The sequence below is a fragment of the Lithobates pipiens genome, unplaced genomic scaffold, assembly GCF_037356315.1.
Source record: "Lithobates pipiens isolate NorthernLeopardFrog02 unplaced genomic scaffold, aLitPip1_a1.2 Scaffold_23, whole genome shotgun sequence".
Classification (NCBI taxonomy): domain Eukaryota; kingdom Metazoa; phylum Chordata; class Amphibia; order Anura; family Ranidae; genus Lithobates; species Lithobates pipiens.
The window spans coordinates 170,853,492-170,878,192 of NW_027507785.1; the positions used below are offsets into that span (position 1 = coordinate 170,853,492).

Consider the following 24,701-nt stretch of genomic DNA (forward strand, 5'->3'; position numbering starts at 1 on the left):
GCGGCGGCGTTGCTGGAAACCCGCTAAGCATACGCAGCTGAGGGGGAAGACTGACCAATCGCAATCAGCAGCTAAGTATCCCTCACCTTTTCAACAGGACTGTCTCTTGCCGATTCCCCGCATTAACTGCACTCTGTCCCCAGTCCTCTCCTCTCTACTACAGCCCACTTGTACCCATACTGATGATTATTGACTTTTTTGTCTTCTGTTGCTGGCTAGAATGCCATTTATTCCTGCCTAAGGAGCTCCAATGACTACCACTGAATCACCCCACCTTTATTCAGAAGCACCCCTCCACACTTGGATTCCCCTCCCGCACTTGAGACGGACTCTCTCGGGAAGGTCTGTAACCACCTTTGGCCCAGTGGCCCAACGTCCTTTCTAGTTAAGGGACAAAACCCTGCATCGGTTTATATGGCTCTCTGGCCTATTTTTTTGGTCATTGAACTTGGTTTGGTTAGGGCGTTATATGTTCTGGGGCGAGGGTTTTTTCTGCGTTAAAGTAATGAATAAGTACTGTGCTACTCATAGGCTGCTGATTGTATGTGCCAAATCCGGGTCAGTCTAGATCTACTGGTTGGTTAGGATCATCCTGCTTCCGTTTCCCCTGGTGTTCCATGATGGCCCCCTCAGATGCTGAGTCGCTAACCATTATATCATGGAACGTCAGGAGGCTTAACTACAGATACAAACGTTCACTCTTATTCCAATATTTGAAGCTACATAACCCCCACATAGTTCTGTTACAGGAAACGCACTTAACTGGTAGTAAGGTTCTGGCTTTGAAAAAACCCTGGGTGCAAAGGGCGCTTCATGTGACCTACTATCTATATTGATCAGTAAACGAGTTCCATGTGCAATCCATGAGATTCATTTAGATCCCCAGAGGACATTTGCTATGGTGGTGTTGAGTATCTATAAGAAATATGTCATTGTGAACGTCTATCTGCCTCCTCCGAGCCAGATACACATTCTGTATACACTATATGAAAGGTTGGCTCTGCATTGTCCGGCGGGTATCCTGTTCATGGGAGATTTCAATGCCACACTGTCACGTTGACCTAGCTAGACCCTCCCCACACTCTACTTTCAATCCTGATCTTGGTGTGTGGGCCCAGGCAACAGAATTCCAAGAGGCATGGAGGTGGCTTCATCCCCAGGATAGAACGGACTCCTGCTTCTCATCTACATTTAAAACGTCCTCCCGAATTGATTTGGCTTTTGCCAATCATGCCCTCCTGGCTAGTATCCAGGAGGCCAGTTACCTTCCCTCTGGCCTATCTGATCATCACCCTCTTAAACCATTAGGACCACCAAGACAAGAAGCAAAGCCCTCTGGAGGTTACAACCCCACTGGATCAACAATGAGACAGTCTATGATAGGGTTTCTCCCTCCTTGCAGGACTACTGGGTGCACAATGAGGGGTCAGCCTCCCTGGAGATGGCATGGGATGTTTCCAAAGCTCACCGCAGGGGTCAGTACATTTCAGCCGTGGTGGCGGTTAGGGTGGAACTTGGGGACAAGGTCTCCGACCTACAGCACAAGGTTGAGGAGGCTCTGAATCATTACTCAGCCTCAGCTACGGTCCCCAACTTTGAACACCTTTCCTCACTTAGGCGAGAATTACATCTCCATGTCTCAGACACCACCAGGCTTGGTATACAACATAGCAGACAGGAGTATTTTGAGCATGGTGACAAGAACAGAAAGCTGCTAGTGATGTTAGCACAGCAGGATAGGCCCTTAGCAGTTATTTCAGAAATACTCACGGCAGAAAGAGTATTGGTTACCTCTCCGGAGGACATTGTCTGCTTTCACCAGGTTTTATACCTCTCTGTTTCCTCACTCCCTGATGGATTTGACCCCACTCCTATGACCCATGTTGGACACGCTAGCATTGGGGTGGCTCTCTGACGCAGAGAGACAACTCCTCGTCTCAGCGATCACATCAGAAGAAGAGGTGACAATGGCCATCGGGTCTTTCCCGGCTGGGAGGACCCCGGGGCCAGATGGACTACCCATATAGTACTATAGAGCCCACATAGAGCTACTTGCCCCCAGGTTGGCTCAGCTGTATTGAGCCTGTATTCAACAGGGCTCCCTGCTGTCCTCTATGAAGGAGGCCCATATTGTTCTCATTCCAAAGCCTAATAAGGACCCCAAGTTGTGCACATCCTACAGGCCAATAGCACTCCTAAATTGTGACTTAAAATTACTAACCAAAATACTGGCCACTAGACCTAATAAGGTGATTAAATCTCTGATTGACACTGATCAAACAGGCTTTATGCCAGGTAGGTCCACAGACAACATCCATAGACTGTTTTCTAATATTCATGCTCCCCACACTAATCAAGGCACTAGGACAATTGCCACCCTTGATATGGAAAAGGCATCTGATACGGTGGAGTGGGTGTATGTGTGGGAGGTGCTCAGAGTTTATTGCCTGGATACGCACACTGTACACCGGTCCCCTAGCATGCATTAAACTGAATGGCTCCCTGTCTCCTCCGTTCCCCCTGCAGAGGGGCACCAGACAGGGATGCCCTCTCTCTGCGCCCGTGTTCACCCTGGCACCTATTGCTGAGGTCCTCAGGTGGTCGGCCGAGGTCTGTGGACTTAGGGTGGGCTGGCTGGAGGAGAGAGTGGCTCTCTACGCAGAGGACTTACTGCTTTTTTTAAACGATGCTGGTGACTCTGCAGGGCGCACTTAGTCATGGACGCCTTCTCCGCCTTCACTGGGTTTAAGGTGAATTGGCATAAGTCTCAGCTTTTTCCAGTGGATGAGGGGGCCAGGTCCTCCTCCTCCCCCTCTACCCCGCTTCAATGGGTGGATAAGTTCACCTATTTATGTATCATTATTTCAAGAGGGAGCGGGGATTTTGTCCAGCTCAATCTTGAAGCTGTCCTGATAGGGATTAAATCCAAACTGAGGGCGTGGGGCAATCTTCCCCTCTCCCTCATTGGGCGCATCAACCTTCTAAAAATGAAAGTCCTCCCCAAACTTACGTACATATTTAGGAATTCCCTGCAATGGCTGAATAAAACCTTCTTTAATTCTCTTAAACAACTTTTCCTTTCATTTATTTGGGGGTCCGGATCACCTAGATTCAAGTATACCACTCTGACCAGGCCTGTGGATAGTGGGGGCTTGGCTCTCCCGAACTGCCACAAATACTTCTTGGCCACTCAGCTTGTAACCGTCCACTGGTGGTTGCAGCCAGATTTGACCAATTCTGCTACGGTGTTGGAGGCGGCTATAGTGGGGTCTCTGAGGCCTTGAAAGGGTTGATGTTCAGGGGGCAAAAAACACCGCATTGCCTCACCCCTTTTATGCGCACCACTATAGGGGTGTGGAGGGTGGGAGAGGCGCTGAGGGCATCCCTGCCAAACACCTGGTCTCCTCACACCCCCCTGTGGCTAAATCCTAGCCTACCACAATTCACTACCATCCCGGATCTACAGGCCTGGGCCAAATACAAAATACTGACTTTTGAGCATGTTATCACCAATGGGGAGCTTACTCCCTTTCATGGATTGCGTACCAAATTTAATGTGCCTGCACGGGCCCATTTCAGGTATCTCCAAATCGCCCATGCTTATAGATGTCAGTTCTCAGGTCAACCAATTATAATGGAATACTCGGAGCTCGAATCCACCCTTCGGGTGAAAAACTTGGAGAAACCCACTTCTAAGATTTATGGGTCCCTACTGGTTGCTGCCATCCCTGAACTGTCCTCCCTCCGCAGGAAATGGGTGGGGGACATACCGGGGCTGGACGAAGACGATTGGAGGGAAATTTGGGATTTTCCATTTTCTCCCCTGGTCTCAGCTAGGGACAAACTGGTCCAATACAAAATTATACATAGAGCTCACTACACACCCCACAGGCTGCATCAAATGTCGTCGACACATTCCCCGGCATGCTGGAGATGTTCTTATCAGCCAGGGGACTTCTTTCAAATTTTCTGGGCTTGCCCAGCAATTGTACATTACTGGACGGAAGTTCTCCAGCTAAGATCGCTAAGACTAGTGTTCCTTATGATCCTAAATATTGTCTGCTTGGGCTAGTGGAACAAATGTCCATCCACAGAGCTAGGGAAATACTCATATCCCTATTACTGTACTATGCACGCAAGGTCATCACGATGAACTGGAAACAATCATCTCCCCCTTCTGTCAGGTTCTGGAAAGGCCTAGTGAATGTCAGTTTGCCCCTTTATAGAGCCACCTACACGGGCAGGGGTTGCCCACAAAAATTTGAAAAGGTGTGGACCTGTTGGTTAGACGAGGATACTACGGCAACTGATGCAGTAGCTAACCCTTAGATCAACATTACGGTTATAATATGGTAGTAGACTGGCCCAGGTATTCCTATGTCATTTTATCCTGCATTTATGCGATTGAGCACAGATTCTACTGCTGTTAACCTCTCCCCACATTGGGGTATTAATAAGTTAAGCTTTGTTTGTTGTTGGTCTGCCCAGTTGAGGCCTGTTGCTGCTTCAGAGACAGACCGATTATGTTACCTGATGTGCCCTGCTGCCGCATCAGAGGTTTTGCCCCTGTGTGGGTATTGTTGGCCCCTGTAATTTTCTACGCTACTGAAAAACTAAAAAAAGATTAAAAAGAGTGAGATGGTATATTCTACATCTGAAATAGAGAAGGTATTTTACAATTATTACAGTAAATTATATAGGGTAAATCGGGAGGTAAAAGGCCTAAAGGGGAAAAAAAGTGATGCATCGCCAAGATATGTACAGGCAGCCAAACTCCCGAAGTTATCCAAAGATGATCTAAACATGTTTGAAAAAAATTACAACAGATGAAAAGATAGCATGGGCAATACGGAGCATGACAGCATGGAATCATCTGGGGCCAGGAGGCTACTCCATAGCATATTATAAGAAATTTCAATTACGACTTCCCCCAACTTTATGAAAGTATTTGAATTCATTAAGTGAGGGAGTAAGTATGAGTTTTTAGCTGCATATAGTACTCTGCAGTTGAAGGAAGGGAAGGACCCTTACTTCACCCTAGTTACAGGCTGAACTTGCTACTTAAATATTGAGATGAAAATATTTGCCAAGGTACTGCCAAAATTAATTCATGTAGATCAAGTGGGTTTCATGTTGGGACAGGAGGGTAAAGATAATCGTTTAAAAATGTTGGTCTTAATTCACAGGGTGAAAAAGGAAGGATTCCCAGCCGTATTTCCGCCAATAGAAAAATAAAGAGTTACATACATAGTCGGGTCGAAAAACGACACAAGTCCCCCTAGTTCAAACAATAAAAAGAATAAAATCATAAAATCCCATATACACAATACTATACCCACAGTTGATCCAGAAGAAGGCAAAAAAAACATTAGCAAAGCATGAGCCAACAGCAGGGGAAAAAATTCCTTCCTGAGCCCCCCGAGTATCGGATTTTCCCTGGATCAACTTTACCTATAAATCTTAGTACTCAGTTATATCATGCACATTTAAGAAAGAATCCAGGCCTTTTTTAAAGCAATCTACTGAGCTAGCCAGAAACACCTCTGGGAGAAGTCTATTCCACATCTCTGATGACCTTAAAGTGAATAACTCAATGTGAGCCTCCCAACCCCAGGAGCTGGCGTCGGTCGTCAACCGAACCTGGACTGGGAAGGACCACAACAGCCCCTCTGAAAGAACCTCCTGGTTCCCCCACCACCATAGACTTCTCCTTACTGTGGAGGGGATCCAGAGAATCCAACTAACTCTGTTGGTGGTCCCAAACCTTCAATAAAAAGGTTTGCAGAGGTCCGAAAATGGTGCTCCGCCCATTGGACTGCCGGAATGGAAGAAGTCAAGGTTTCCAACACAGACAATCTTCCTGATGGACAGGGACTGATTGGACTGTAGTTGAGCTATTAATTACATCAACTTTTCCTGTTTCTCCTCCGGCAGAAAGATCTTTTGATCCAGAGAGCTGATACGAAACCCCAGGAAGATCACTTCCTAAGCAGGGACCAAATTTGATTTCTGTAGATTTATAATCCAACCTAACTCTTTTAGGTGGGCGCAGGCTCTGTCCAGGTCTTTTTGCAGGCCATCCCTGGTCTGGGCAAAAAACAGCAGGTCGTCCAAGTATGGGATCATGGAGATTCCCTCTAGACGTAGGAACGCTAATGCTTCAGCCATAATCTTGGTGAACACCCTCGAGGAAGAGGACAGGCCGAACGGGAGGGCTCTGAACTGGAGATGAACTACCTTTCTCCCTTCCCTTAGTGCCAATCTCAGATATCTCTGTGACCTGACGGAAATCGGGACATGGAGATATGCATCCTGCAGATCTGTGGATGCCATATAGCAGGGATATGCAATTAGCAGACCTCCAGCTGTTGCAGAACTACAAGTCCCATGAGGTATAACAAGACTGACAGCCACAAGCATGACACCTAGAGGCAGAGGCATGATGGGATTTGTAGTTTTGCAACAGCTGGAGGTGCGCTAATTGCATATCCCTGCCATATAGCATCCCTGATTCAGGAGGTTCCTTACAGAAAAGATGGAATCCATCCAAAACCTCTTGTACTGTACCGATTTGTTCAGTACTTTGAGGTTTAAAATTAGTCCGAAATTCCCTGAAGGCTTCCGGACCAGGAACACATGTGAACAGAACCCCGGACCCAGTTCCTCTGTCGGGACCGGCACAATGACTTTCTGATACATCAGATCCTGAATGAGGGACTTTATGGCGAAAGCCTTGACCGGATCCCTTGGGATGTTTGTGAACAAGAGCCTTTGCGGAGGGGCCTCCGTGAATTCTATCATGTAAACCCTGGGAAATCATTCTCAAAATGAACACATTTTGGAGTAATGGCCCCCCACTGAGGAAGGAACTCCTGGAGCCTCCCTCCCACTTTGAGGGGTGAGTCATTGTGGCTTGGTGGCGGACGCAGGAGGATTGAGGAGCACTCCACTCCTACCCTTGGGTTTCTGTGCAGCCTAGGGCTTCCTCTTGTTCTGCGACCTATCTTCCAGTTGCCCCCTTGGGGCCCGAAAAAAAACGTCTATGCATCTGAACCAGCTTTTTCTTGACCAGAAACAATTTCTTTTTTTCCGCCGTCCGGTCAAGAATAGATTCTAACTGAGCCGAATAACAGATTCCCTGCAAAGGGAATACTGCAAAGTCTATTTTGAGACGCCGCATCTCCTGGCCAAGTTTTCAGCCACAAGGCCCTTCTTACAGAATTAGTCAGGGCAGCTGACCTGGCTGTCTTGAGGACAGAATCAGCTGAAGCATCTGCAATACATGCAATTGCCGCTGAGAGTAGGAAAGGAGTCTAAAACCTCCTGCTTTGGGGAATCAGCCATTATATGTGCTTTCAATTGGTTGACCCAATGATCTAGATTCCTTGCCACACAGGTTGTTGCAATTGCCGGTTTCAAATTAATCATTATCGACTGCCAGGCTTTTTTTTTAGAAGGAGGTCCATCTTTTTATCCATTGGCTCTTTCAAGGTGCCCATGTCCTCAAAAGCCAAGTCTGTCGACTTCGAGACCTGAGAGAAGGCAGAATCTAACTTCGGGACCTTGTTCCAAATAAAATCCGGACTATCTTCAAAAGAGAACCTTCTCTTGTGCGCCCTAGAAAAAAATGGCTCCTTCTCAGGCTTTAACCATTCCTTCTTGATATCAGAAACCAGAGAATGGACCAGGAAGGTGCGACTTCTGGAACTCCCTAGCCCCGCATACATGCGATCATGTAGGGAGAGCCCTTTCTTTTCTTCCTCAATTCCTAAGGTCGCGTAGATCACCTTAAGGAGACCACCCACTTATTCTGAGGATAATTTATACTTGGAGGCTGCCTCCGAATCATGCTCTTCTTCCTCTGAATCAGATTCATCTAAGGCCAAAGTGACAGAATCCTGAGATGTGTCTTGTGACATCCCCCCCGTCATCAACTGAGAACACCCCTGGAGCTCCAAGGATGACTGGGGGGTTCTAAGCTCTCCTGATGTTCCAGGACCTTCCGCTAAGTTAGATCTGAACACCTGAAAAGTAGCCTTGAGCTCATCCTTAATGGTAGTTAATAAATCACCACAAATGGACGAGGATTCTTCCCTAACCAGACTTGAGATACAAGCCGCACAGAGCGTCTTGATCCAGGATTCACTTAGTTTTTCCTTGCAGACGGGGCATCTCCTCTAAACTGGTTGGGCAGCACTTTTTGGCTAAACAGAAGAGAGACAAGAAAAAACAAACCATACCATTTAAACTCTGCCAAAACAAATGCAGACGACACCCAGGTGCAACAAGGGAAAAAAAAAAAAACACAATTCCCAATGCCCAAGCAATCAGACACCCCCTACACCTTCAGCCACATAATAGCCAAGCTTACAAGGCAAACAGCAGACTGACCCCCACAGGAGCAAAAAGGATCCGGACCATTGAGAGAAACTGCTCCACTTTCACCTTGCTGGCGCCTTGGCCTGCCCCCTTGTCTGCATCTCTAGCTCAGCAGACGCATGGTATCAATCACCGCCGGTCCTGGGATTCAAAATCGCTGATGCGCCGACCCGGAAATAAGGCTCCAGTTGGCCCTCCTGTCCCCCTGCGTTCCAGCGACCGGAAATTAGGCCCCTTTCCTGGAGGACATGGCCGAAGGTTCTTCTGGCCACCAAAATGATGGCGGCCGCCTACTCCCGGGATGCAGCCCGTGCTGCACGTGGGAGAAACAAACCCTGCGGTCCCCAGCTCTACAAAGAAAATTAGTGGAGAGGACAACCGGCGTACTGGCTCTCCCCAAGAGCTGAAGGGGGAGAGACAGCCCATGGCACCGTCCCCACTGGGAGGCAGATGGGAGGACCAGCCCCAAAGAAAAATACAGGTGAGAACCTACCCACTCTCAGGACCAGCCTAAGAGATCATGGCTCCCACCAGAGGTGTTCCTCCCAGTTGGAGGAAACACAAAAAACTGAGGAGGCTGTGTGGAGGCTTTCCTTTTAAAAGCTCTGATAAAGGAGGAGGTGGAGCCATGATCTCTCGGGTGGCTTTCCTGAAATTCTTTTTGGAAATAATAAAATGTAAAAAAAAAAAAACGTAAAAATAGAAAAAGCGTTTGACAGGGTTGACTGGTAATTCAGGTTTGTTACCATTTGACAAAATTGGGTCTGGGTGATAAAATGTTGAGGTGGATTTCAGCGTTATATTGCTACCCTACTGCAAGAGTCTGGGTTAATGGTACTTTGTCTCAATCCTTTGAGATATTTAATGGTACAAAGCAAATATGCCCCTTGTTGTCAATGCCATTTGTCCTTTCACGAGAGCCACTTCTAGCTTTGATCAGAGCTAATGTATATATAAAAAGGTATCACACTATTATAGCATTATAAATGTATTACTTTATATTTCTAGTGCAAGAGTTACCCTCCTAATGAGGTAGAAGAACTGAAACAGTATAGGAAAATATAAAATTTAAGTTAATAGGGGAAGTATCCAAATTTAAAGTTAATAAAGTCGGAGATCTTAAAAATTTCAGTAACAATTAACCACTTAAGGACTGGAAGATTTTCTCCCTTAATGACCAGGCCATTTTTTGCGATACTGCACTGCACAGCTTTAACTGACAATTGCGTGTTTGTGCAACGCTGTAACAAAATTGATGTCCTATTTTTGCCCACAAATAAAGCTATTTTTTGGTGGCATTTGATCACCTCTGTGGTTCTTCTTTTTTGCGCTATAAAACAAAAAAAGACCCACAATTTTGAAAAAAAAAAACGATTTTTTACTTTTTGCTATAATTAATAAATATTTCTTCATCAATTTAGGCCAATATGTATTTATCTACACATTTTTGATGTTTAAAAAAAAACAAAAAAACAAGCGTATATCGATTGGTTTGCGAAAAAGCTATAGCAACTTCAAAATAGGGGATAGATTTATGGCATTTTTATTATTTTTTTTTTTACTAGTAATGGTGGAGATCAGTGATTTTTAGTGGGACTGTGACATTGCGACGGAGAGATTGGACATCTCTTTTGGGACCACTGACATTTATACATCAGTGATATAAAGATGCACTGGTTGCTGTATAAATGACACTGTCAGGAAAGTGGTTAACACTAGTGGTAATCAAAGAGTTAAATGTGTTCTCTAGGAGATGTTTCTAGCTATGGGGGGAGTGTACTGACAAGAGGAGGAGAGAGATCGCTGTTCCTGATCACTAAAAACAGACGATCACTCTACTCCCCTGTCAGATCAGGGATCTGTTTGTTTACATTGACAGATCTTCATTCTGGCTCTCTGTGGAGTGATTGCGGGTGGCCAGTGAACACACGTATCCGCTCCACCGCTGTGCAGCGGGCACCTGCTGTATTAAAAGAGTCTCCGTACACCTTTGGCAATTTGCGGGAACGAGCCCACCTGCCGCAGTATGATGGCAGCTGATGGGCAAGTGGTTAAAGTTTCTTTTAAGTGGCAGAAAAGGGAACGCTGATATTTGGGTATTAGACCTACTTCTTCACTAGAAGCTTTTAACTAAAGCAAATTATATTCCATTGCTCAATTCCATAAATAAGGAACTGAATTCTTTAAGATACAGGACTCTTGTGTATGGGCAGAATAAACACAGTAAAAATTTGCATTCTGTTAGGATCCGTTTTCCTGAAATTCATATGGCTGCATAGACATCCTGCGAGTGCTTACGCAGTCTATGCAAAGGCTAAAGAGGAAGGTGGATTGGCACTGCCTGATTTCAAACGTTATTACCAGACAGTAGAAATATCAAAACTGGTGGAATGCCACCTGGCATTTGTTAAGGCTATTTTTATATCTCACTTAAACGATTAACGATACAAGAAATAAGTGATTAAACCTTGGTCTACATAAGAATAAAAATGAACGATAACAGTGCGAAAAGATAAACAATTACATTTTTTTATACAGAAAATAAACTTTCGAATAATTAGAACTTATCATATAACTCAAGTGATGTTACAAGTACAGTGTTGCTTAGGCTGAAAATATCATTTAAGCCATATGGTTACAATAGACATACACTTTCAATATTTTTATCAATATCTCAAGACAAGTCCTAGGAAAGAAATAGAAAAAGAGATGAGAGAGAGAGAGAGCGCGAGAGAGAGAGCGAGAGAGACAGCGAGAGCGAGAGAGAAGTATACGTTACATGGACATCCTGTCGTTCCCCATGGTCTGGAACTCAAGAGGGCCATCAGCTAACTCTTGCTCTATTTTATATGCATTCTCGGCCAATCAGAAGATGGAACGCACCCATTGGCTGAGTTCGCATCAACCTCCGATTGGCTGATTCGCAAGTCTAAATGCCGATTGGTTCAGGATGGCTCACACTCTGATTGGCTAATTCTCAAGCTCCCAGAAATGTCCATAGATCAGGACTGAACGTCCGGGGCCACTTCGTCTAACAATTAATGAACCACCTCCATTGATCCTTAAGCCCAAACATTTCCGACATTAGCATGTTAATGTCCCCTGGGGAGATGGAGCCTCCCTGTCTGCACAGATGACTGGGAACACAAAAGGGGATACACTGAACACCTGGGGATGTTCAATGGTTCCCATGAGATAGGAGACATTTCTGTATTAAAACCTCTGCTCACGTACACACATAAACCTGAAAATATTAAGTCATACATTCAGAATGGTTTCCTTTAAGCTCCTTGCTATAAATATTATATTTCAAAAATCTCCACCACACGTCCCCCCTTGGGGGTACCTGTGTTAGTCTACTACCCCTAAGCTCCCGTGCCATACTCTGGCTGCTGCCGTCCATTTGGGGGTTCAGTGATGGAAACTCTGGTTTCATACATTGGCAAGTATTGGGCCGTTTTGCTCAGGCCCAATTCTACCATTGTTCTTACACTTACCACTGTGACACATCTTTTTGTCTATTTCGATATACTTCATCAGCATCCACCCCTGATGAGCAAGCAATGATCTTGCGAAACACGCGTCGGGTTTTCTGATGCGTTCATTGGTATATACTGCATTGTATAATGTTTGTATCAATGATTTATTCTTTTTACTATGTGCAAATCCATTGGCTGAGCTATTATGCTATATTATCCATGTATGTACAATTATTTTAATAAACATTTATACTATTATATTATACTATTACTCATGTTACTCAGTGGCTAACTGTGACCACCTCATTTAAAGTCCCAGGGCGACTCTCCTTTTTTTTGTATAAGACTGGTGGAATGGGCACATAACAATTCTAATAAAAGTTGCGTGACATTATACACAATTTACTGTATACAGGGCCAACGGTTTACGCAGCGCTTGGCAATGTAGGGGTGGGGGGGGGCAGTACAATTACAGTACAATACAGAAGAGACAGGAGGGCCCTGTTCGTAGAGCTTACATTCTACAAAAGGTAATAGATGTGGGGAATAATTTGATGGGGGTAGCTTGGGGACAGTTAGGTGGGCGTGGGATAGGCTTCCCTGATTAAGTGTGTTTTCAGGGATCTCCTAAAGGTGAACAGGATAGGGACTAATCAGATATAACAGAGGGGAGAGGGGTGAAGGAGGGACCAACTAACCCAGGGAGTACACATGCCCCACACCACTACAGGGAAGGAGAGGAGGGGACCCCTTACCTCTCCAGCGAAATGCACGGGTAATGCTCCATACAGATCCTTCTCACGACCAATGTGGGGGGGCGTCGGCCATGAGGAACGCTGCAACACAGGCCAAGACCCGGTTGTTGCATTTAACTCGCAGAGCCAGCCCCATGTCCAGTAGGGCTATGTGGTGGCTGACCTATCGCGTAACTGCGATCTGCGCGCACTCACTGGCCAGACTGGGGTGACCACTGGATCAAGTGTCCAGCCCGTCGCCCAGCCCGGCAGTTGATTGTAGATCTCACTGGGAAAAAAATCCAGGAAATGAGAAAACAAACAAAAATTCCCAGGACTAGAGATCCCAGCAGGGAACTAGGTCCTTACTCCTGACTAGGCAGAAAAAAATGGAATACCTAGAGCAGGGAGGGCGTTATATACTGAGGACAGCCAATGGGTGTAGCCAGGTGTTTTGTTTTCGTTCTGCCTAGTCCTACTCCTGCAGAGACTATATAACCCTATGGTACTGAATAAAGAAGGCTGTGTCTGTCAATGAATAGCAGGTACTTCAGAGGAGAGAAAATGGGGCAGCGTTGCAGAGAAGTCATCCAGAAAGCATGACATTGCTCCAGGAGGCTGATAAATGACTGCGACCCTCAGACAAGCTGGAAAGAAAAAGACGAATGCAGTGCACTTCGAAAGAGCAGGGGAAAAGAGGGAGGTGTGGGAAGAACTTGGAAGGTGCATTGTGGGGAGAGGAGAAGTCCGACACCATCTCCTTTTCACCCACTAGGTGAGTCCCGAGGAGGCCACTGTAAGAGGTAGTGTCGAATTCCTGGAGCCAGGTTTCGGTAATAGCAAATAGATTAAGGGATTTGGAGAGAAAAAGGTAATTGACAGCCTCTTCGGCTGATCTGGAGAAAGGGATAGAGGATCTAAGTAGAGCAGAGCAGGAATTTCTGCTTGACCTCTGAACGGAGAGAACAGCAACACTCAAGCTCCATTCTAGGGTGGTCACGCAGATGCAATATAAGAAATCAAAACGCAAATTATTCTTTTGCAAACAAAATCTTTTTGAATATGGTGAAAAGGCCAGTTACTGGCCTACCTGGTACATTGCAAGGACCGCCCTACTGTAGTTATTTCACTTAGCTCTGATGATGGCACGATGATACTAGAACCCAGAAGAGTCACTGAGCTATTCAGGGACTTCTACACCAACCTATACACCTCGACAGTAGGAGATGCTCAACCAACCATTGAATTTTTTCTAGGCAAAATACAACTACCACACCTTATGGACCAACAAATGACGGATCTTGAGAGACCCCTCTCCACAGAGGAAATAGCTCAAGCCATAGCGGCCTTCCCCTGCTCCAGGTCACCAGGTTCTCGATGGACTCCCGGTGGAACTTTATTCGACATACTCAGAGTTTCTAATCCCTAGACTACACAAACTATACAACCACATATTCAAGACCTCCATTATGCCACCCTCAATACGTAAAGCCACGACAGTATTAATCTCCAAACCTGGTAATGACACTGTCCAGAATCATATATTGCCCAATATCCCTATTGCAAATCGATGTCAAGGTCCTTGCTAAGATCCTGGCTACCTGCCTCGACACTTATTCTTTCCCTCATACATGATGACCAGGCGGGTTTCATGCCAAGAAGGAATACCTCCTTTAATTTGAGGAGACTATTCATTAATCTGCATATGCAACATGACAATACGGGCACTGGAATGGTAGTTGCGCTGGACACAGCAAAGGCATTCAATTCCGTCAAATGGACCTACCTATGGGCATGCTTGGAATGGTTTGGTATATGACCTAGGTTCATAAAGTGGGTTCAACTACTATACCAGAGTCCGATGGCCAGGGTTATAGCTAATGGCTGGGCATCCAACCAGTTTCCCCTTACGAGAGGCACACGCCAGGGGTGTCCCCTCTCCCCTTTGTTATACGCATTGGCAGCAGAACCCATATCAGTGTCCATGCGATCCAACATAGACATAGCGGGACTCCGATTAGGGCCCATAACAGAGACAGTCAGCACCTATGCAGACGACACACTGCTATGTATTGACGGATCGACAAACCAACTCCAAAAGGCCTTAGCCACTATAGAACGATTTGGCTCCTTCTCAGGACTAAAAATGAATTGGGACAAATCACAAATACTCCCATTAGATAGTTTCCCAGAGACCCAGGTACAGGCTCAACTCCCTGTTGAGGTAGAGACAGGACCAAACAGCCAACTGTCCTATGTGCACCCAGGTTTTGGGCAATTCTACCACCTGATCTGAGATTGTCCTAAGATGCAGAGCTTTTGGGCAAAAGTAGTCCAAATCCTGCACGACTCTATGGTAGCCCCCATCACATTAAACCCCAAATCGTGCCTATTAGGCATATACCCAGAACCAGACAACAAAATCACCAGGATATTCCTAAATGAAACGTTATTCTCTGCTAGAAAAAACAGAGCAAAACAGTGGATGAGGCCTACCCCACCTGAGTTTAAAACGTGGCTAATGGAAGTAAACGATGGTTTAAAATACAAAAAAAAATAAAATAAATGTATCTACATAGAGGTTGTCCCTTCAAATATGGTAAAATTTGGGATAAGTGGTTACAAGCCCCGGAGACTATATAATGAAGCCCCCTCCATATACTTTTTTTTATAATAAATTATATATAATAAATTATATATATATATATATATATATATATATATATATATATATATATATATATATATATATATATATATAAATTGTTGAGCTCCTAATATCACGCTCAGTGGAGTGGGAACTATTAGAAGCATGATTATTTGCTGTGCCATGTGTCCTATGTTTACATATTTTCTGTCGTATTACCCTGTATTGTAAACCCCCTATTATTTCTAATTGCAATCTCCTCCCTATATGGGATCTTTTTCCATGCCTCACACTGTAATTATTGTCACCTTCATTGACATTTACTGTGGCAATGTTCTTACTGTATACTTTATTGAATGTACCAATAAAAGCCAGTTGAATTGAAAAGGTCATTGACAGAAGTTAGTTTGTTGAAGACCGAGCGGCCATTCCAGAAAGCACATGAAAGAGGAGGGCTGACTTGTGGAATCAGGGGAATTTGGATGAGAAGGTGGGAGCTACGACTACTGTTGGAGGAGGTAGACAACCAAATTTGGAGGTGGGAATTGGGTGTGGGAGGGCTGGGGTTTGGTGCGATGTCTGCAGATATTAGGAGTAGTAGGAGGGGGAGGGTGGTAAGGCAGGTGTGGGATTTATAGGAGGGCAGTGGAGTGGAAGTGGTGATAATGGGTGGGCTTATAATGAGCAGGAGGTGATAAGTGCAGTAATATTGAGTAGGCAGAAGAGTGAGATATGTACAGGTTGTGGGCTGGAGAGGAAGGGTAAAGAAATTAGAATTTGAGGAGAGAGGACGTTATAGCAAAGATTAGTGTGAGCATGATGGAGGGTGGGGAGATGGGAACAGAAGGAAAGCTGAGGAAAGTTAGAGGATGAAGGGGAACTTTGTGTAAAATAGGTGTGGAACACTAATGTCTGTACTTGCTTTTTTGTAGCAGTCGCCGGAGTGACACTTTGTGCAAAAAGTGGCCAGCCCAAACCCTCACCAGCCATTCCAAGAAATAAACTACATTTATACAGGGATGGTGTGTGGGGAAGATTCAACATTTTTAAATTGGGAGCTGATAAAACTAGGCTCGTGGGTGGGTTGGTTTTACAACTGGCCTGGACAGAGTGCAATGCAAGAGGTGGCAACAGGATAAGGTTAAATGTTTGATCTTGTCCAAGGCAGCATGATACAAAATAAGTGACACTTTTAAAATAGACAATAGAATTCTTACAAAGTCAGGTGGCTCTAGAGAAGGAGATATGGGTTCTACGATATTTGGAGTTAAGTAGAATCACTAGTCACAATCACTAGAGTGTATGGGCTGAGGTACATAGACAACTTAAATAAAGGTATAATTCCCCATTCATGTCACTAATTGGTGCTAGTATTTTTCCACCAGGTGGTAAAGATGATTTGTTTTTTGTTTTTTTACTCAAAAGATTTTGGGAAGGATTCACTAGAATTGAGAGAAGTTATGAAGGGGAATAATTTATGTTCACTACACCATTTATGTAAGAATTGGGCCACAATATCCATAGATGAATGGAGATATGCACAAATTCAGTCCTTACCCCAGCCAATTGTAGAAGGTTTAAGATTATTTGATTGTGGAATGATGTAAAAAGTAAATAGTTTTAACTAGGAAAATAAAAAATGAATAATTATAAAAAGAAGAGACCTGAATAGACATGGATGTAGGCAAATGTAAACAAATGATTAATTTACATCCACAAGCCTACAGGAATGAATTACTGTCCGTTTTTCATCCAAAAGAAAGCAGGAGAAAAAGGAATAGAACGCCTATGTGAAAGGGCAATGACACAATAAATTCAAGCTTGTCCACCTGGGTTTTATTACCACTATAAAACACATGCAGAAGAAAACCATCTAAAAAATTCACCATTTGGTAAAAAAAAAAAAAACATTTTCCCCTATGCCAAGGTTTTGTAAACTCTTCTGCCTGGTGCTGCATAAATTATCCCCTCCACAAAGATAGACTCAATTTTCCAACATTGCCATCATGGATGCATTTTTGACAGACTGACCCACACACAAGCTAACAAGATATCGGTAGGAGATTTGGCTTCAGCATTACAAATAATTTTGGGGTCCTTTGATTAAAACAATCCCAAAGATTGCACACTGTAAGGCTTCATGTACTCGGGATGTTTCTCAACCTCTCCTGAACGTTGGAACATCACAGCTAATAATCAATGTTTAACAGTGTTTACAAGCCACGTTTAGCGGAGTTTGCGTTCAAAAAAGTGTTTACTAAAGATAACCTCAGGACACCCTGCCAAATGATTAGAATGTACTACAAACAAGTATTTATTAACTATTTCAGTCATTTTGTGAGAGAACAGTGTGAGTAGCAGCTGAGAAAGCAGTGTGCTTGTAGCTAGCAGTTATTTTTTGGTTAGATTGGTAATATGGATCCCACGATGAGCATGTGTGAGGAAAGGCTCCTGATGTTGCTTTTGCTGAGGCTCCAAAGTTGTAGAAAATTGTGTTGAATGACACATCCATTGACACAGGATACATTCTAATATCCATGTTCAGCTGCGTAATTACCCAGAGATTTTTTTCTTAATTTTACACACATGTCAATTGCCACCTTTGACATTCTCTTGGAAAAGGCTAGACCCTGTCTAGTTTGCATGGACACCAACATGAATAAAAGCGTGCCACCAGAGGAACGTCTGCATTACTTGACACTGTATGTTGGAACTCAACTTCAGTGTCAAGTAATGCAAGTCATGTATGGTACAGTATAATTGGCTGATGAGGGGAATATCACATGATATCAAGCTTGCCGACAGTGATAATTGAGTTTTTGTTGAGTTTTTTTTTAGCATTTTCCAGGCTCAAAAGTAATAAAATAAAAAGTTTTCCTTTAAAAACGCTTCCAGATGAAAACACGCCTAAACGCAGGTAGCCGCTTTTAGTGCTTGAAATGCCTTTAAACACAGCTTCTGAGCGCTTTTTTTGGGGTTCCAAAAAAAGCCTCTAAACTCAACTGCCTAGAAGCGACTATAAACGAACCTGTGTACATGTACTGATAAGATAACACAGGAGAGTTCAGGAGCAGTTAACAAAAACTGCCCAACTGCTCCTAAACGTCCTGTCATGGTTTTGCAATAGTTTGCTTACATGTTTCCATGTGTTCATCTCTAGAGACCAGCCGACCCTCACCTGACTGCTTTTGTAAATCAATCCTCTGGCATGACTCCACCCTAGCTCCTATCAGAGAGCGCTATATTAACCTGTGCACTGCAGGCCAACCCTGCTGATCAACCTTTGTGTGTTCGCTTCCTGTTACCTGCCGTGTGCTCTTCTGTTGTTTCGTTACAGACTTTGGCATGTCTGACTATCCCTGTGATCCTGACCTTTTGGCGTGTCCCTGACTATTCCTGTCTGCTTGTGGCCCTGACCTTGGCTTTGTCCCTCACTATCCCTATCCTCCTGTTGCCTACTGTGGGTGTGAGCTGGGGGACCCTGGGGGTCGCGACCTGGAGCCAGTTGCAGCCAAGTCCATCCTCACCACTAGAGGCGCTGGTTAACACCTGCTGGCTCTTAGACTCTGCGTCCCAGGGAATCTTACGCTCTAACCCCGGTGGGATCCATCTTGGTGTTCTGGCGGCCCTGCCTTCCTATCACCTTGACCCCCGTCCGCAGCAGTCAGCCGTAGGGTCCACAACCTTGCGCTGCACGCCTAATCCCTACGGTGTGCATCTGTCACCTCGCCTCAAGGTGACCCGACACGTCCGTTTACCAGCAGCAGTGTACAAGAGGCCTAACTAAAGCCGGGAATACACGGATTGAAATTTGTTCACTTCAGCATGGACCATTTGAATTTTGACCAGTAAGTGGCAGTTGCTGCTCAACAGAAGTTAATCGTTTGATCGACTTGTCAAAAAGGGACAAACTTTTGGCTGCCGCCATTGTTTAGTGTATTCTGAGGGCTGCGGGTGATGCTGTCAGAAACCAATGTGCCAAGTGAGAGATTCACCTAGGTTTGTGTGGAAGGAGGTATCAGTTTTTTTTTCTCCATTCAGTCTGCTTACAGGAAAAAAAAAAAAAAAAAACACACAACACGCTGTACAGCCAGCTTTATGCCTTCTATATCAATTACTACTGGGGATAATCACAGAATTTTGTAATAGACCCTTAAAGTGGTTGTAACGCTGAAAAATAAAAAATCTTCTGTCTCTTTAACCACTTCAATACCGGGCCATAGTCAAATGACGCCCACAAATGGGATCTCCCATCCTGGGTGGACGTCATATGACGGCCTCTGTATTTTGTCGCTCCTGCGGGCACTCGGGAACACAGCCCATCCCCAATCTGTGGGATTTTCGTCCCCTTCCACCCCCCCATACACGTGCCTGGCCGTGTCCAATCACAGCCGGTCACATGTACTGTGCAGTCACAGCGCTCGTGCATGTGCCTGGGGCGCGTGCAGAGCGGCGATCGGGGATGTGGCTTGTCACCCTGACACAGCCCAACCCCGATCGCAGTAAAGAGCCAATAAAATTGGCTCTTTACCACATGACCGGCTGTGTCCAATCACAGCCGGTCACAGAATGTAAGCAAACCGTGGTAACGAGAGGTTACTGGGTTCTCCTCCTCACACACCGATAGTGTGTGAGAAGGAGATTGCGGTAACATCTCGTTACTGCCTAGTGTACACCAATCACACACGGATTACCCCCCCAATAAAGAGGACCTGTCACCACCCATCAAAATACTCGTCATCACCCATCACAGCCCATCTGAGCACCCGAGCACCCGACAGCCCACCCGAGCACCCGACAGCCCACCCGAGCACCCGACAGCCCACCCGACCACCCGACAGCCCACCCGAGCACCCGACAGCCCACCCGAGCACCCGACAGCCCACCCGACCACTCGACAGCCCACCCGACCACCCGGCACGGCCCATCAGAGCACCCGAGCACCCGGCACGGCCCATCAGAGCACCCGGCACGGCCCATCAGAGCACTCGGCACGGCCCATCAGAGCACCCGGCACGGCCCATCAGAGCACTCGGCACGGCCCATCAGAGCCCCCGGCACGGCCCATCAGAGCCCCCGGCACGGCCCATCAGAGCCCCCGGCACGGCCCATCAGAGCCCCCGGCACGGCCCATCAGAGCCCCCGAGCACCCGGCACGGCCCATCAGAGCCCCCGAGCACCCGGCACGGCCCATCAGAGCCCCCGAGCACCCGGCACGGCCCATCAGAGCCCCCGGCACGGCCCATCAGAGCACCCGGCACGGCCCATCAGAGCACCCGGCACGGCCCATCAGAGCCCCCGAGCACCCGGCACGGCCCATCAGAGCCCCCGAGCACCCGGCACGGCCCATCAGAGCCCCCGAGCACCCGGCACGGCCCATCAGAGCCCCCGAGCACCCGGCACGGCCCATCAGAGCCCCCGGCACGGCCCATCAGAGCCCCCGGCACGGCCCATCAGAGCCCCCGAGTACCTGGCACAGCCCATCAGAGCACCCGAGTACCTGGCACAGCCCATCAGAGTACCCAAGTACCCGTCAACAGCCCATCGGAGTAACGGAGTACCCGTCACCAGCCCGGAGTAACGGAGTACCTATTTGCAGACCATGCCACATAGATTATACATTGGGGTGTTTGCTTTACAAAATGGGGTCATTTTGTGGGTAATTCCATTGTCCTGGTGCTCCATGGCCTTCAAAAATGCAATAGGTCGTTAGGAAATTAGAGGTGTCATTTATGCTCCTAGAACACCTGACAGCGCTCCCTGCATGTTGGGCCTCTGTATGTGGACACACTGTGTAAAAGTCACACACATGTGGTATCGCCATACTCAGGATGAGTAGCAAAATGTATTTTGGGGTGTAATTTTTGCTATGTACATGCTTTGAGTTAGAAATCTTTTATAAACTGACCACTTTGTGTACAAAAAAAAAATATGTTTTCATTTTCTTTCCACGTTTTCAGAAGACTTGTGGAAAAACATTAACTGTTCAAAAGACTCATTATACCTCATAGAATATACGTTGGGGTGTTTGCTTTCCAAAATGGGGTCATTTTGTGGGTAATTCCACTGTCCTGGAGCTCTAGGGCATTCACAAATGTAATAGGTTGTTAAGAAATTAGAGGTGTCATTTATGCTCCTAGAACCCCTGACGGTGCTCCCTGCATGTTGGACATCTGTGTGGCTAGCCTGTGTAAAAGTCCCACACATGTGGTATTGCCATACTCGGGAAGAGTTGCAGAATGTATTTTGGGGTGTAATTGGAAGTATGCATATGCTGTGCATGAGAAATAACTTATGACAATTTTGTAAAATTTATTTTTTCAATTTTGAAAAAAGAAAAAAAAATTAAATTTTGTAAAAAATTATTTTTCCCAAGAATTGTTGGAAAAATGTACAACTTCAAAAAACTCACCATGCCTCTTACTAAATACCTTGGACTGTCTACTTTTCAAATAGGGGTCATTTGTACTTTCCTGACATTTCAGAGCCTCAAGAAATGAGATAACCGTCAGTACATCAGGTGTGATCAGATGTGATCAATTTTAAATGATTTGCACCATAGCTTGTAGACTCTAACTTTCAAAGAGACTAAATAATATCCACTAATTTGGGGTATTTTTACTAAATAGATGTAGGAGAATAAATTTTGGCCCAAATTTATGAACAAAAATTACTTATTTGCAAAAATTTATTAGAGAAAGAAAAAAAAAAAATTGTTTTTTTTTTCAAAATTTTCGCAGTTTTTTCACTTATGTCGCAAAAAATAAAAAACCCAGTGGTGATTTAATACCACCAAAAGAAAGCTCTATTTGTATGAAAAAAAATTTTGTTTGGGTACAGTGTTGCATGACTGAGTAAGTGGCATTCAAAGTGTGAGAGCGCTGAAAGCTAAAAATTGGTCTGGTAAAGAAGGGTGTATAAATGCCCTGTATTGGAATGGTTAAAGGTAAGAGATATAACATAGTGCTTTTGCCAGGTCAGTTGTCCCTTTCCATGTTGTACAATACCTGGTTGATCCTGCCTGTCCCTCTCTTCCCTTGTTTTAACTGACTAGGTTTATCATGGCTGCTAATCCACGATATTGTGGTCCGTTTACGTGCCTTCATGATCCTGCTCTCTCCTAAGAGACTCTGCATCTCCCCCTCCTCCACTCCCTGTCAGTTCTGTAGTTTGTGTGTGAGCCAATCTCCTCCCCGCCCCTACTCTCCTCTCATGCCTGTATAATTCTATTTCCTGCAGCTGCTCCAGTGCTTGTAAAGAAATATGTATTAATAACTTAGATCCTCTCTGTTTTAGGTCCCTGTTCAGTACACTGCGTTTTCCTAAATTATGTTAAATAACTTCTTTGCAGAGCCCTACTGCGCAGTCATGTGACCTCCCTCTGCTAGCTTGCATTCATCAGAAGGGACTCTCAGCACCTCCCACTGTACTCACATCTGGAAGGAAAGCAGAGGGAGCTCTGCAAAGAAGGTATTTAGCATTATCATTTTAGGAAAATACACACACTGTACTGAACAGGGACCTAAAACAAAGAAAATCAAAGCAATTAATGCATGTGACTTAAACCACTTTAAGACAGACTCATCAGAAGACAAAAAGATCCCACTGTTCTACATTTTTGACAATATTTAATAACTGATTTCTTATTAACAGTGGAATGATATTTCTTTCATAATCCTCAGATAAAGTAATATTTTCCAACTACCATTGTAAGTATTCCCAACATTAACATTCCCAATTTTAAACGAAGGTGTCAAAAGCTGAGATTTACAGAACAAAAAAACTTGCAAATATACAATTAAGAAAAGGGATGGTTTAGATGTGACATTTGCTAAAAATCTAAAATCCTGTGTACTTACATGACACCATGCATGCAATGTCTGAAGCAGAGCCGCCTAAAGTAGCCTTATCCAGAAGTTCCATTAGCTGCTTCTGAAGACATACCGCTTCCTTAAAAATGGCTTGAAGAAGATCCAAAACCAGGTGGAGCCTTCCACTATATAGTGAATCACTTTCCTAAAGGACAAGTTACACATCAGGTTATTAGGTTGCCAAGGAAAAACTCACTTTTAATATTACGAATGTATAAAGTAAGATGTGCTCGTTTCCACAAACATATCAAGTACAGAACAGTCCTGCAAAAAAGAAAAATTCTGCATGAAAACATTAAATCAAAAAATAGTTATTAAAAAATTATCCACACCTTGCAGTGGGTGAATGTTGTAACAAGAATTTGAAGTACTGATGTAGGAAGCGAGTGGACATTTTCCAAAGCTACTGGATTCTCTGCAGAACAGACATCACGAACACAAGCTGTTAAAGCTTCCAACCAATGAGCCATACCCTGTTAAATACATTAAAATAAATAAAGTTAAAAGATCCATAAACTCAAATTATAAACATTTCAGAAACACAATACATAAAAGAAATATTTTTACTAGAGGTGCACTGTAATTTCGGAAGTAGTAAGAGTATCCTGCCTCCTGTGATAGACGACACACTGTTCCAATGGTGGGACATTCAATCGAGTGATGCGATTACAGGAGGTGGGACATTGTTACTGTGGCCCGAGAAACTCAAATCCAGCTCCGTGAAACATGGGAGATCGCCGCTGATACGGGCACAGGCAGGCTGCATATGACGGGCACTGGTGGGGCTAATGGGCACTGGCAAGCTGCATATGACAGGCACTGGTGGGGCTGCTGGGCACTGGCAAGCTGCATATGACGGGCACTGGTGGGGCTGCTGGGCACTGGCAGGCTGCATATTATGAGCTCTGGTGAGGTGGATGGGCACTGGCAGGCTGCATGACAAGCACTGGTGAGGCTGCTGGGCACTGGCAGGCTGCATATGACAGGCACTGGTGAGGCTGCTGGGCACTGGCAGGCTGCATATGACAGGCACTGGTGAGGCTGCTGGGCACTGGCAGGCTGCATATGACAGGCACTGGTGAGGCTGCTGGGCACTGGCAGGCTGCATATGACAGGCACTGGTGAGGCTGCTGGGCACTGACAGGCTGCATATGACAGGCACTGGTGAGGCTGCTGGGCACTGGCAGGCTGCATATGACGGGCACTGGTGGGGGTGCTGGGCACTGGCAAGCTGCATATGATGGGCACTGGTGGGGCTGCTGGGCACTGGCAGGCTGCATATGATGGGCACTGGTGGGGCTGCTGGGCAGTGGCAGGCTGCATATGATGGGCACTGGTGGGGCTGCTGGGCAGTGGCAGGCTGCATATGATGGGCACTGGTGGGGCTGCTGGGCACTGGCAGGCGGCTGCATATGATGGGCACTGGTGAGGCTGCTGGACACTGGCAGGCTGCATATGTCAGGCACTGGTCGGGCTGCTGGGTACTGGCAAGCTGCATATGATGGGCACTGGTGAGGCTGCTGGGCACTGGTGGGGCTGCATATGATGGGCATTTGTGAGGCTGCTGGGCACTGGTGAGGCTGCATTGATC

At 45.5% G+C, this 24,701-nt stretch overlaps 1 protein-coding gene across 3 annotated transcripts in view; it reads right to left on the reverse strand.

The window, feature by feature from the left end:
- The window catches only part of FIRRM (FIGNL1 interacting regulator of recombination and mitosis), a 387,122-nt gene that overhangs the window by 275,220 nt on the left and 87,201 nt on the right, over positions 1-24,701 (reverse strand). For all 3 annotated transcript variants that reach the window (XM_077452604.1, XM_077452605.1, XM_077452603.1), the window contains exons 5-6: positions 23,443-23,583; positions 23,099-23,255 (exon numbers count right to left, since the gene is read on the reverse strand). In XM_077452604.1, the coding sequence (XP_077308730.1) occupies positions 23,099-23,255; positions 23,443-23,583 (298 nt within the window). The remainder of the gene's footprint in view (positions 1-23,098; positions 23,256-23,442; positions 23,584-24,701) is intronic.